The sequence below is a fragment of the Xenopus laevis genome, chromosome 6L, assembly GCF_017654675.1.
Source record: "Xenopus laevis strain J_2021 chromosome 6L, Xenopus_laevis_v10.1, whole genome shotgun sequence".
Classification (NCBI taxonomy): Eukaryota; Metazoa; Chordata; class Amphibia; order Anura; family Pipidae; genus Xenopus; species Xenopus laevis.
The window spans coordinates 160,645,778-160,658,190 of NC_054381.1; the positions used below are offsets into that span (position 1 = coordinate 160,645,778).

General features: G+C 44.2%; 1 protein-coding gene across 1 annotated transcript in view; it reads left to right on the forward strand.

The window, feature by feature from the left end:
- The window catches only part of LOC108719450, a 128,382-nt gene that overhangs the window by 104,563 nt on the left and 11,406 nt on the right, over window positions 1–12,413 (forward strand). Inside the window, exons 17-24 of the mRNA XM_041566682.1 lie at window positions 3,954–3,976; window positions 4,448–4,724; window positions 5,892–6,046; window positions 7,270–7,480; window positions 10,157–10,311; window positions 10,537–10,813; window positions 11,398–11,552; window positions 11,877–12,153. Coding sequence (XP_041422616.1) covers window positions 3,954–3,976; window positions 4,448–4,724; window positions 5,892–6,046; window positions 7,270–7,480; window positions 10,157–10,311; window positions 10,537–10,813; window positions 11,398–11,552; window positions 11,877–12,153 — 1,530 coding nt within the window. The remainder of the gene's footprint in view (window positions 1–3,953; window positions 3,977–4,447; window positions 4,725–5,891; window positions 6,047–7,269; window positions 7,481–10,156; window positions 10,312–10,536; window positions 10,814–11,397; window positions 11,553–11,876; window positions 12,154–12,413) is intronic.

Genomic DNA, 12,413 nt, shown 5'->3' on the forward strand with positions numbered 1-12,413 from the left:
AGGCCCAGGGGTCTTTTGCAAAAAAATGTTTATTTCCTCCCTCTGCAAAGCTTTTGTTTTAAACAAAGCAGAATAATAATCCCTCAGCACCTCTCGGATACCTTCCCTTGTCTCAGCTAAATTACCATCAGTATTAAAAAGGCCACTGATCAGCATTTTACTAACGGATTCCTTAAAGTTCTGAAAAGGATCCGGAGAAGCAGATTTCCCCTTCTTCTCACAAAGCACATTTTTTAACATCACATTTATAAGCAAAATGCCTGTTGGACCCACACCTATGGTACAATTTAGGCTGACCGGCATAAAAACTGAGTTTGGCAGATGCCTGGGCGCATGAAAATCCATATTCCAGTGAACCCAGGCCCGGATTTGTGGCGAGGCCACATAGGCCCGGCATAGGTCGGCACATTTTTGGGGGCGGCATGGCGCCCAGCCACTCTGTGGGGAGCCTGTGCTCCAGCACTCGCGGAGCGCACGGCCTAGGGGCGCCCGCCCAGCGAATCCGGCGCTGAGTGAACCTGCACCTTCCAGCCACAATCCCAGAAGCCTTCCTCATCATACACCTCAGTGAGAGGGGAGAGGACACCAACACATCCTCAGGGGGGACACATTCATGTTTAAAGGAGACAAACTTAGTGTCAGGTTTAGAAACAGGTTCTGCTTTAAAACCTTCCCATTCAGCCGCGCCCTTTTTCTGTTCATATTTACACCAAAAAGCCTCTAAGGTTTGTGTTAATTTAAAGCTTACATCAAATTCAAGTCAGATATTGTGATTAAAGCAAAAACATCATCAGGTGTAAAACCCTGAGACTGTTTAATAAGGTTTCTTGCTACAAACCTCCTGTCGGGCTCCTTCCCTTTTTCTCCCATCCACTTGATTTTTGCAACATTTTTCCTCTTAAAAGTAGTTTGATCCATAGCACCGAAAATCCACTTTTCCTTTTTCCAGCCCCTCCCCCGCATCTCATTAGAATCATTGGGTTCAGGCAACTCTGCGTTATCAGTGATTGCACTGCTGTTCCCACCTGAACCTGCTTTCTCTGCAACCACCTTTGCTTTTGTGTTTAACCCTTCACCCACACCCCCTGCTTCCCTTTATTCATAACATTAAAACATTATTAGATACATTGGAAAAAGAAGGAACAATAGAAACATTCAATTCATTTCTGCTGTGACTATTTCTCATCCAGTTCAGTTTCATTACTTTTACTAAGTTCATTTGTATTTAAGTCTTTTCCCTTTAAACCACTACTTAGTTCATTTTCACTTAACTCATTAGGATTTCAATTATCCAAAATAGTCCGTTCCATGTCCTGCACAGCTTTACCAGAAAGCAACAAATTCCTTCTGTGCTGCAGACTCTCCTTTCTGTATTTGCTGAAATCTCTCTTTATTACTATACTAGACATTAAGCCCGTTAGATTAACGGGCACTAGAACTCGCCAGAGACGGTCCGTGGGGCACCTGCACAGTAGCGCAATCCCACGGACACAGGGACTGGACACAGAGACACTCCAACTTTATAGGATAGGATTATATAGGATCCCTAGCTATATGCCAGGACCCAAACATTGCCAGTCTGGGCCTGGATTAAATTTAATATATAGCAACTGCCCAATATACATTCTTTACACACAATGGATTTAAATCTATGTATAAACAGAGTTGACTGAGTTCCTATTAAAGGCCGTTTTTGCCTCTATTCATTCTCTACACTACTTTCTAGAAACAATGTAACAGAGGTCAGCTGACTGGCACAAGTGTAAGAGAATTGACTGAAGTCTATGGAAGCAGCATAAAGGTTTTTGGCTAGAGGGGAGGAGAGAGAGGAGCGCTTGTCGGGCAGGGCCTCTATTGAGTCAAAAGTTGCTTGTGACTGGATTGAGCTCTCGCGCCTCTACTGCTGGACTGAACCACGGGCACAGCCTTCCCAAATCCTGCGCCTGGTCAGGTATTCATCCTCCCTACCCCCAGTGTTTGTGTAGTCCAGGCCGAGTGCGGTGTGCAGGCCCAAACTGGAAGGCGGTGCCTTTGCTTCCTTCTCCTACTTCCAGTGTGCGGGAGATGAGAAGTTACTGTCCCATCTCGCGACGCAAAGTAAGAGTTCGGTTCCGGGACTCCCTGTGCAAACGTCACACTCCCTTGGTTTATTGTCGGTTTCCTTTACAGAAAGCGCGGTCGAGCGCGGATATCCTCCGCAAGAACCCGCAGCAGGACTTCGAGCTGGTCCAACGGGTTGGCAGCGGCACCTATGGGGATGTGTATCCTACAGATCCTGTCAGACTGGACGCAGAGACACTTGAAGATTATTATATAGGATGTCTCTCTCCAGGGCCACCTCCCACAAATCTTTATTTAACATTGTAAGCTCCCGTATCTTCCTTGCTCGGCTCTCACCCTTTGCCAGTTTAAGGTCCATTGCAATCCTACAAATGTTACTGTCCAAAAAAGGTTTTTCTTATTCAAACCATCCATGGCTCTAAGAGCCCCCACCACAAAGTCAGTGTCCAGAACAGAGTCTTTAGCAAAACTTTGCTCATTGTCAGTATGCTTAACCCAGTCTCCATAAACCTTCTCCTACTGATTAGCCTCCTTTGCTGTTTGCCTCTCCTGCTGCCCCAAATCACTCCAGCCGGCAGTCTCTCTTACCTCCGCAGCTTGTCCCTCTTCAGCCTCTGCCTCCTGCAGTTCCCCTTCTGCTACTTGTGCCGCCACTTTCCCAGCCTGAAGTTCTGCTGTCGGTTCCTCACAGACATCATCAACATTTGCCGGTTCCACCACATCAGGGCTTGCACACTGGGAGTCACATGGTCCTGTAGGAGCTTCCACCTCCTGGTTAGGCGCCATCTTGCCTGCCTCTTCACTAGAAGGTGTTGCTGTACACTCCACTTTCTCACCATCAGAAGGGACAGAGACACCTTCATAGGACTCAGCAGATTTTACATTCTCCATTCTTTTTGCTCTGAGATCACTCGGTTTCTTTTTGTCACGAGCTACTGCCAATTCACCATTTTACCTTTAACTGGCCCAAGCCTGGAGAGTGTAAATACACTACTGGGGCCTGCAGCATTGCCTTTCAGCATACTGGGGATGGGGCAAAAATTTGCAGCAAAACAAAAAAGAGGAAACTTGTTGTAAAACAAAAAAAGTGGAAAACAGCTATATCTTTCTGTGGAAAAAATAACTCACCCAGACCCAAAAGGGCCTGGGCCAATCACATAATCCACCAGAGATCCACCAGGGAACTTCTAGTCTGTTGTTACCCTTCTAAAGGGGGTGATATCACTCCAACTTGCAGTACAGCAGTAAAGAGTGATTGAAGTTTATCAGAGCACAAGTCACATGACTGGGGGCAGCTGGGAAACTGACAATATGTCTAGCCCCATGTCAGATTTCAAAATTAAATATAAAAAAACCTGTTTGCTATTTTGAGAAATAGATTTCAGTGCAGAATTCTGCTAGAGCAACACGATTAACTGATTTGTTTTCCCATAACAATATCCCCGCAGGAGTGGTCTTACACTAAAGTCCTGCATCTCTAAGCGCTACCCTACACACAGGATAGTAAACTATCATGTAACCAAAAAAACTCCTAACAGTGATTGTGCTGTTTTTTTTGCACAACAAAAAAACTGAAAGGAGTATTTTATATGTTTTATAACCATATGTATGGACAGGTTGTTGTTTTAAGTTTGGCCCTACATTCTATGAAAAAGAACAAAGAAGCAGAGTGCTCCTAGAGTTGTACCACAATCAAGTGTAGTTTTTAGCAAACTGGAGTACCAGCCCAGTGTATCAGGTAAGCAATTATAATCACTGGGGGACGGAGGTTTATAACATTTAGCAAAACCCCAGTGATTAGAATTTTACTTCTTCTTTATAGGGATGTTTACCCAGAAAGTTAAGACATTCAATTTCAGAAGTCAGAACCAGCATTGCAGAGAATATAGCAGCTACACTGTTAGGGCACTAACTGGTGTTAGTTTTGCCCCTGTGCTATATCTATGGCTTAAAGAAGACACCCTAGAATCTTACTATCCATAACTAATTGTGCCATTTCCCTTTCACTAGGATGAAATGTGTGTTGGTCCTGTTGGCAGGAGTAGTGGTTGGATGGGCTCAGCGGTGTGGCCCTCAGCCAGGAGGTAAGAGAAACCTGTGCCTGGAATACTTCTTGTCATTGCCACCCATTTCCACTTGTGTATTCCAGAACTACCTTAAATTAAATTCTTCCAAGACATCCTAGACATTTCCATTGCTGATATCAACTCCACTATCACCAGCTACCCACCCCCTCCTTTGTCTGGCACCCCCCACCCTGACTAAATCATGTTACTTTAAAATATAAAGATAGGAATATAATGATTAATTGCTTGTTGCAAGATATTTACATGTAATTCACCAGAGCAGGCTGAAGTCTCACACAATGCACTCCTTGCTTTTAAAGATACTAATCTGGCCAGATTGGGAAAAGCCACACAAAGCTCAGACTACAGACCCGAATATGTTGCTCAAACCGTTATCGATGGTGTTAAGGAGACATCTCCTTTAATACGCCCCTGCTCTCACACCAACTATGACAAGCCAGCTTGGTGGCAGGTGGACCTGAGGAAGAGATACAAGATTGAGACAGTGGTCATAGTCAATAGGGAAGACTGTTGCAGTGAGCGCCTGTTGGCAGCTGAGATCCGCGTTGGAGATTCAGCCGATAATAACAACCCTGTGTGAGTCCCACATACCCCTACTTTCTGTGTTTTATGTGAGTAGAAAAACTTTTTCTGGATCCAGTACATATGGTTGTCACAAGGCTGGTATTTTACTGGACTAGTTGATACAACACCAGCCAAGGATGGGGCCAGTATTTCATATTTAATGACAATTCTAAATCGTTCTTCCCCTGTTACACTGTGTTCTGCTCAATATACAGTATCCCCTTATGTGACCAACCCTAGTAACACAATGAGACCCAATCTTCACTTCTGAATGAATGAAAGGCTGAAATGAATGTTTCTTGTACAGTAACTAGTGACTCTACAGTATGGATCAGGTGCGACTCTGGAAGCCTCCCCTATAAAACACTTCCACAATCCAAAGAGTGTGTGGCCATGACTGAGGGGAAACGAGATGAGTTATTTGATTTATCTCATGTTTTTATTCTTCTTGTTTCCACAAAGAACAAGAGGTTCTGAACAATTCTGCTGTAACATAGTAAGTGAGGTTGAAAAAGACACACGTCCATCAAGTTCAACCTTTTAACTCTTTTTTAACCTGCCTAACTGCCAGTTGATCCAGAGGAAGGCAAAATACCCCATCTGAAGCCTCTCCAATTTGCCTCAGAGGGGGAAAAAAAATTGGACTAGGCCCTGGATCAACGGTAATTTCATTCATCTGCAAACAATATGTGATGAAAAAGACTTTCAAAGAGTTAATTATATTTTCAGATGTTAACGGGCAAAGGAAGGTTTCCATAAGTGACTATGAAGCTCTGTATTATAATTCCCAGCTTTCCCTATAACGGCTCCAGGCATGGACCTCTCTCTTCCAAACATGGCCAGACTAAGTGCCTGAATTAGGAACTATGATGTGTTTAAAAAATCCAGTCATATAGATGTCCCTTTGTTACCTACACAGCCCTAAAGATGAATAACCTAGCAAAATGGTCTTTGGGTTGACTTCTGATATAATAATCATTTGAATTAGTTTAGACTTTTTCTACCCCATTAATAAGCCTAGTCTTATCACTTCAATTTCTTAATTAATAAGGTTGATTAGGTTCAAAATCTCTTGGGTTTTCCTATGTCCTTTTTGTCTGCAGGACCATGAGCTGAGACGTTTATCCATGTCATCACCAAAACCAATGTGACCGATCCCCTAATTGTTTGTTTCCCCAGGTGTGATAGAATTATGGATGTCTCCAAAGTTACCATCACTCTGTTCTGTAAGGGGATGGAGGGTCGGTATGTGAGTGTGGTTATTCCTGGACGGAAGGAACATCTCACACTCTGTGAATTGGAGGTTTATGGGGAGGAATCTACAAAAGAGACAGGTAAAATCTACTGGAGAGACCTACAGTATTTGGGGGTTTTCTTGTATTAAATCTGAACAGAATATCTTAAAAAGTGGTTATGATTCAAAAGGGCTAAATGTGTAAGATTCACTTGTGTCTAGTGATGGGCGAATTTGGGCCATTTCGCTTCGCTGAAAAATTTGCGAAAAATTCACGAAACGTCGCCGGCATCTGTCTTTTTGACACTGGTGCATTTTCGCCGGTGTCCAATTTTTTTTTGACACCGGCGAATTTTTTTTACAGTAGTTTAGCGAATTTATTCACTGGCGGGGAATCACAGGAATTCGCCGCTAATCCACGCCTGGCTAATAAATTCGTCCATCACTACTTGTGTCATGTTGCGTTTACACTGAATACAACTCATAGGTTCATAAGGCTCTTATGCCAAATAAAGACTGTAATGTATAATCATGCCTGATGCCATGTGTGTCTAGTGATGGGCGAATTTGGGCCATTTCGCTTCGCTGAAAAATTTGCGAAAAATTCACGAAACATCGCCGGCATCCATCTTTTTGACACCCGCGGATTTTCGCCGGTGTCCAATTCTTTTTTGACACCGGCGAATTTTTTTACAGTGGTTTAGCGGATTTATTCACTGGAATCACAGGAATTCGCCGCTAATAAATTCGCCCATCACTACTTGTGTCATGTTGCGTTTACAATGAATACAACTCATAGGTTCATAAGGCTTTTATGCCCAATAAAGACTGTAATGTATAATCATGCCTGATGCCATGTGTTTAATGCCCCTCACAAGTCATTACTCCATACTGACTTGTGCACCTGCTGAGTTCTGCTACAGAGAAACCCAGTTCTCTCTTAGGGTTTGACAATTGTATACATTGTATTGTGTAGCACATGAAGCATTTTATGTGATTGCAAAATTATTTTTGTGCTCATAGCATTAATTTTCTGCAAATCCATTTGCACAAAAATCAGAAAACGTATTTTTTCAGCACAAAATGAATTCTGTCTGTGCAAAAATATTATTTAGTCACAATATACATTCATACCAGAACAAAATAATAAAACAAAATTTTGAGAACACAAATATACTTTTGTATTTCCAAAATAAAGACACATCAGGCCTGTGGTTAAAACATGCCATTTTTAGCCTAATATCCAACCTATCCTATAATCTAAAATATATATTTTTTAATCTTTCCTCACATGTTTTACTTACCTGTCTGCATATCCTGGAGGAGCAGCTGTTAATGACATTGAAATGAGCCACCTGTTTATTAACTCATGTGCCCACACCAATAATTACAATTTGACTTGGTGGACACTGGACCTGAAGAAGAGATATAAGGTCCAAAAGGTGGTTATAGTGAACAGGATGGATGAACACAAAGAACGCCTGTTGGGAGCTGAGATTCATGTTGGAGATTCAGTGGATATTAACAATCCAGTGTAAGTCCCAAACTCCTCCTTTTATCTTTATCACTTTCTTTTTCTTTGTTGTCTCTTCTACAAACCTTTGTGGTTTAATTGAAGTGTTAGCATTAAGGATGGTAAGGAAAACAATGCATTCAAGGTATTCCAGTTAACAGAAATTGGCCAAAGCCATGCAAAGTGAAGACAAGGGGTGTGACCCTAAGTAGCAGAGGGAGGTCAATTGGTTGATGAGAGCAAGGAAAAAGCAAAGATGCTGAATTGTTATTGAGGAACCAGTTAACAAAGGTTTATTTATTGGACCCAACTATAATGTAACTATTGATGAATGGGTGAATCAGAAAGAAATTGCAAAGAGACCACAACATGTAAATGTTGTATTAGTACTAGGCTGTATTAGTAAGTGGAATCCATCTACCTGCTGTGGAATAGGCATAACTGATTGGGCTAATTATCCATCAGGCTATTGTCGTTTGGATGCAACTGCTCTTGCAACTTAGGCCTGTAGGTAATAAAGACCTGTAGGTGGCTGTCCTGTGGCCAACTTGTGGAACCATTTCTCTCTCTCATTGGTTGACAGTACAAAGGGAGACCTTTATCCTGATAAAGATGAAATTATGGCACTACCTTGAGCAGAAATGTGACACTATCCTAGCTGAAGTGATGGCTACTATGAAGGCAACCTTCCAAGACAGTCTTTGTCAACAAGTGATGCTAGAAGTTCAAATGGCAGTTAAGATCCCACGGGGAATAGGATCTCTAAAAGGGGGCCTTATCCTGACAGTGCCCATATAAAACATCTTAATATGAGGTTCAGGTGCCCATCCCTTTTGACAAGAGGGCCACCAATGACAAGACCTGGTTCATTAATGTGGAAGGGGTTAGAATTTTACTGAACCCTTCAGCTGGACTCTTGGACTCTGAAAGTCTGTCAGCTAGTGTCATGCTGTGAACACCATGCTAGAAAGGTTCTCCATGTCCTATGGCAGTGCTGTCCAACTAGTGGCCTGATGGAGTGCAGGTGGAGATCTTGCTGGGACTCAGCCTCCTACTCACCCTGTCCTGCGCAGAGGGCAGCAGGCGATGCTTAGCGAGAGGGCCTGGGGTGGGTGGCAGCGCAGGCGGCATGGCTCACAGTGGAAGACATAGCACATGACTGTCGCCTCCTTCTCGCACAGCGAGTATACTAACAAATTTTTTTTTAAGAAATGCTGATGTTACTGGTCCTTTTAAATGGACCCTGCATTGTTTACACCTCAAATTCAAACAGTAAACTCCTGTATTGTTCACAACTTTAATCTCCCTGCATTGTTCATAAATGTGACACCTCTATTGTTCACACCCCTAAATCCCTGTACTGTTCACACCTGAGACACAGACTAAAACTGCCCACATCACTCACCTGTTCACACTCTTATAAACTGCTGGAGGGGCACCAGTAGTGTTTCACTGTATGTTGTACATCTTATAGTGGTCCTGATAAGTTTCCCTATCTCCTGCTCTGTTCTGCCTTCCCTATGCTGCCTGTGTGTGCCATACTCTGCCTGCCCTATGCTCCCTGTGTGTGCCATACTCTGCCTGCCCTATGCTCCCTGTGTGTGCCATACTCTGCCTGCCCTATGCTCCCTGTGTGTGCCATACTCTGCCTGCCCTATGCTCCCTGTGTGTGCCATACTCTGCCTGCCCTATGCTCCCTGTGTGTGCCATACTCTGCCTGCCCTATGCTCCCTGTGTGTGTCATACTCTGCCTGCCCTATGCTCCCTGTGTGTGCCATACTCTGCCTGCCCTATGCTCCCTGTGTGTGCCATACTCTGCCTGCCCTATGCTCCCTGTGTGTGTCATACTCTGCCTGCCCTATGCTCCCTGTGTGTGTCATGCTCTGCCTGCCCTATGCTCCCTGTGTGTGTCATACTCTGCCTGCCCTATGCTCCCTGTGTGTGTCATACTCTGCCTGCCATATGCTCCCTGTGTGTGCCATAATCTGCCTGCCCTATGCTCCCTGTGTGTGTCATACTCTGCCTGCCCTATGCTCCCTGTGTGTGTCATACTCTGCCTGCCATATGCTCCCTGTGTGTGCCATAATCTGCCTGCCCTATGTTCCCTGTGTGTGCCATACTCTGCCTGCCCTACGTTCCCTGTGTGCCATATTCTGCCATCTCTATGCTCCCTGTGTGTGTCATACTCTGCCTGCCATGTGCTCCCCTGTGTGTGCCATACTCTGCCTGTCCTATGCTCCTTGTGTGTGCCATGCTCTGCCTGCCCTATGTTACCTGTGTGTGTCATACTCTGCCTGTCCTATGCTCCCTGTGTGTGCCATGCTCTGCCTGCCCTATGTTCCCTGTGTGTGCCATACTCTGCCTGCCCTATGCTCCCTGTGTATGCCATACTCTGCCTGCCTTATGCTCCCTGTGTGTGCCATACTCTGCCTGTCCTATGCTCCCTGTATGTGCCATACTCTGCCTGACCTATGCTCCCTGTGTGTGTCATACTCTGCCTGCCCTATGCTCCCTGTGTGTGCCATACTCTGACTGCCCTCTGCCTGCCTGTTTAACAGAACCCCCTTGTGTGTAATGAAAGGCAAAGTGAGGAATAAAAGGAGCAGATAGACAACTGTTCTAGGCACAGGGTGGATGAACTAAGGGGATTCCTTTGTGTTGGGAATTATTTTAAAACCAATCATTGACTTCCCCCAGATGCGGCACCATCACCAATGTCTCTGTAGACAACATCACTCTACTCTGTGATGGAAAGGTGGGTTTTTATGTCATTGTTGTCATTCCCCATTCCTCAGAGTTTCTCCAGCTCAGCGAAGTAGAAGTTTATGGGGACACATCAGCTGATCATAAAGGTAAATAGTCCCACTATCCCACCCCTTACAGCAACCATTGTATTATATTATTCCGAGTATTACAGGAACATCAACTCATACAGTGCAGCAGGATCATATGCGGATTCTCGAAGCATTTTCCAAGCCAGTGCGCAATGTTTCAAGATCAGATGCGTATTCTCCTGAGACTTAACTCCCAGCGAGGGTCCAATGCAGCACTGACCATTCTTTATTATCATTCTTTAGGAGTCAACTTGGCGAGACAAGGAGCAGTGAAACAAAGTTCATCTTTCCTTTCAATCCAATCTGCTGATACAGCTATTGATGGTGTTAAGTTAGATGATCTATCTCTTCACCCGTGTGCTCATACCAGTGATGACAATCCATCTTGGTGGAGGTTGGATCTGAAGTCAAGGTTTGAGGTTGACTGTGTGTTCATAGTGTATCGGATGGATGATAAAAGGGAGCGCCTGTTGGGAGCCGAAGTTCGCATTGGAGATTCAGAAGATAATAACAACCCAGTGTGAGTCCTAAATACCTCCTGGATTCAATTCTCCTTTATCTTTGAATGTCTGCAGCATCATAATGGGACATTTCCCCTACCAATAACTATATATCCAGGCAGAGAAACTGTATATCATTTTCTCAGATGTTGGACAGAAGCAAGCAAGCAAAGCATGCCTCTTAGTGCTCTTTTAAAAACAAGGTCTAACTGTGCTCTGCACCTCACACCAGATGAAACATTCATTGTGGGTACAGGGAAGCCCTGTCAGTAGACATCATCGTTGTGGCCTGTGTCCACCAGTGATTCCCAACGTACATGTCAGTGAGAGGACAGTCAGGGGGCAAGAGAGGCAACACCTCTGTGTCTCCCCAGACCCATAAGAATGCCCCTTTCAGACTGCCCCCATAAGAAGATCATTAATATTAGATAACGGTAGTCCGGTAGCAGCCATGCTATGATAACCCTAAAAATTTATCTAACAAAGTAGAGGTGGGCACTGGGTGGAGGCATATAGAGTAAAGAAGTAGGGTTTCTCCATTTATTAAAAATATTATTTGTTCCAGTTGCCAGTTTTATAATGCTGTTACTGGGTGTTTTCCCAGATGTGGCACCATCACTGACGTCTCACAAGGCACCGTCACTCTGTCCTGTAAGGGGATGGAGGGTCGGTATGTGAGTGTGGTGATTCCTGGGCGCAAGGAATATCTCACGCTCTGTGAAGTGGAGGTTTATGGGGAGAAACTTAACGATCATGCAGGTAAGTCCCCTGAAAATCCCACACTGGTATCATAAGCTCAGTAGTCCTCAAGAGGTATGTAGAAAAGTGGGTGAGGTGCTACAGGCTGACCAGCTGGGACTGATTTAGTAGTCCTTAGAGTCCTGGCTGATAAAAGTTGTCTTTACTTTTTGAACTGTTCAAAAGAAAACTGCCTTTATTTTTCATATACTGCTGCCGGCCAAAATAAAAGCCATTTTTTATTTTTGCTGCCCTGACATTTACTCCCCATGAACCTGCCACAGGGAATTACAGCTCCAGGCACCCCACTCACAATCAGTTTCAATATGTACATTTCATTTTTAGGGCTTAATCTGGCGAAACTAGGAGAAGTTGATCAAAGCTCCACTTACCTTTCTACATACCCTGCAGAGGCAGCTGTTGATGGCATCAAAGTGACTGATCTCTTAATTCACCCCTGTGCCCACACTAATAAAGATAATCCGGCTTGGTGGCAGTTGGACCTGAAGAAGAGGTACAAAGTTAAGACAGTGATCATAGTGAACAGGATGGATGAACACAGTGAGCGCTTGTTGGGAGCTGAGATTCGTGTTGGAAATTCACCAGATAATAACAACCCAGTGTGAGTTCCCAAAACTTACTTGGACATGTTCTGCTCACCTATGAGTGCATTTGTGTATTTAAGGGTCAAATTACCTGTATAGTTATTTGTAGAAACACTATATTATCAAACGCATAGTCACATCTGCTCCCTTAACATCTAATTCCCAAACCCGACACAGAATGTGCCTGTAGGCAGGGCCGCCATTAGAAATCACGGGGCCCCGTACAACAAAATTTTTGGGGCCCCCTGGGCCCCGCCCACACTGACGACCAGGCTCA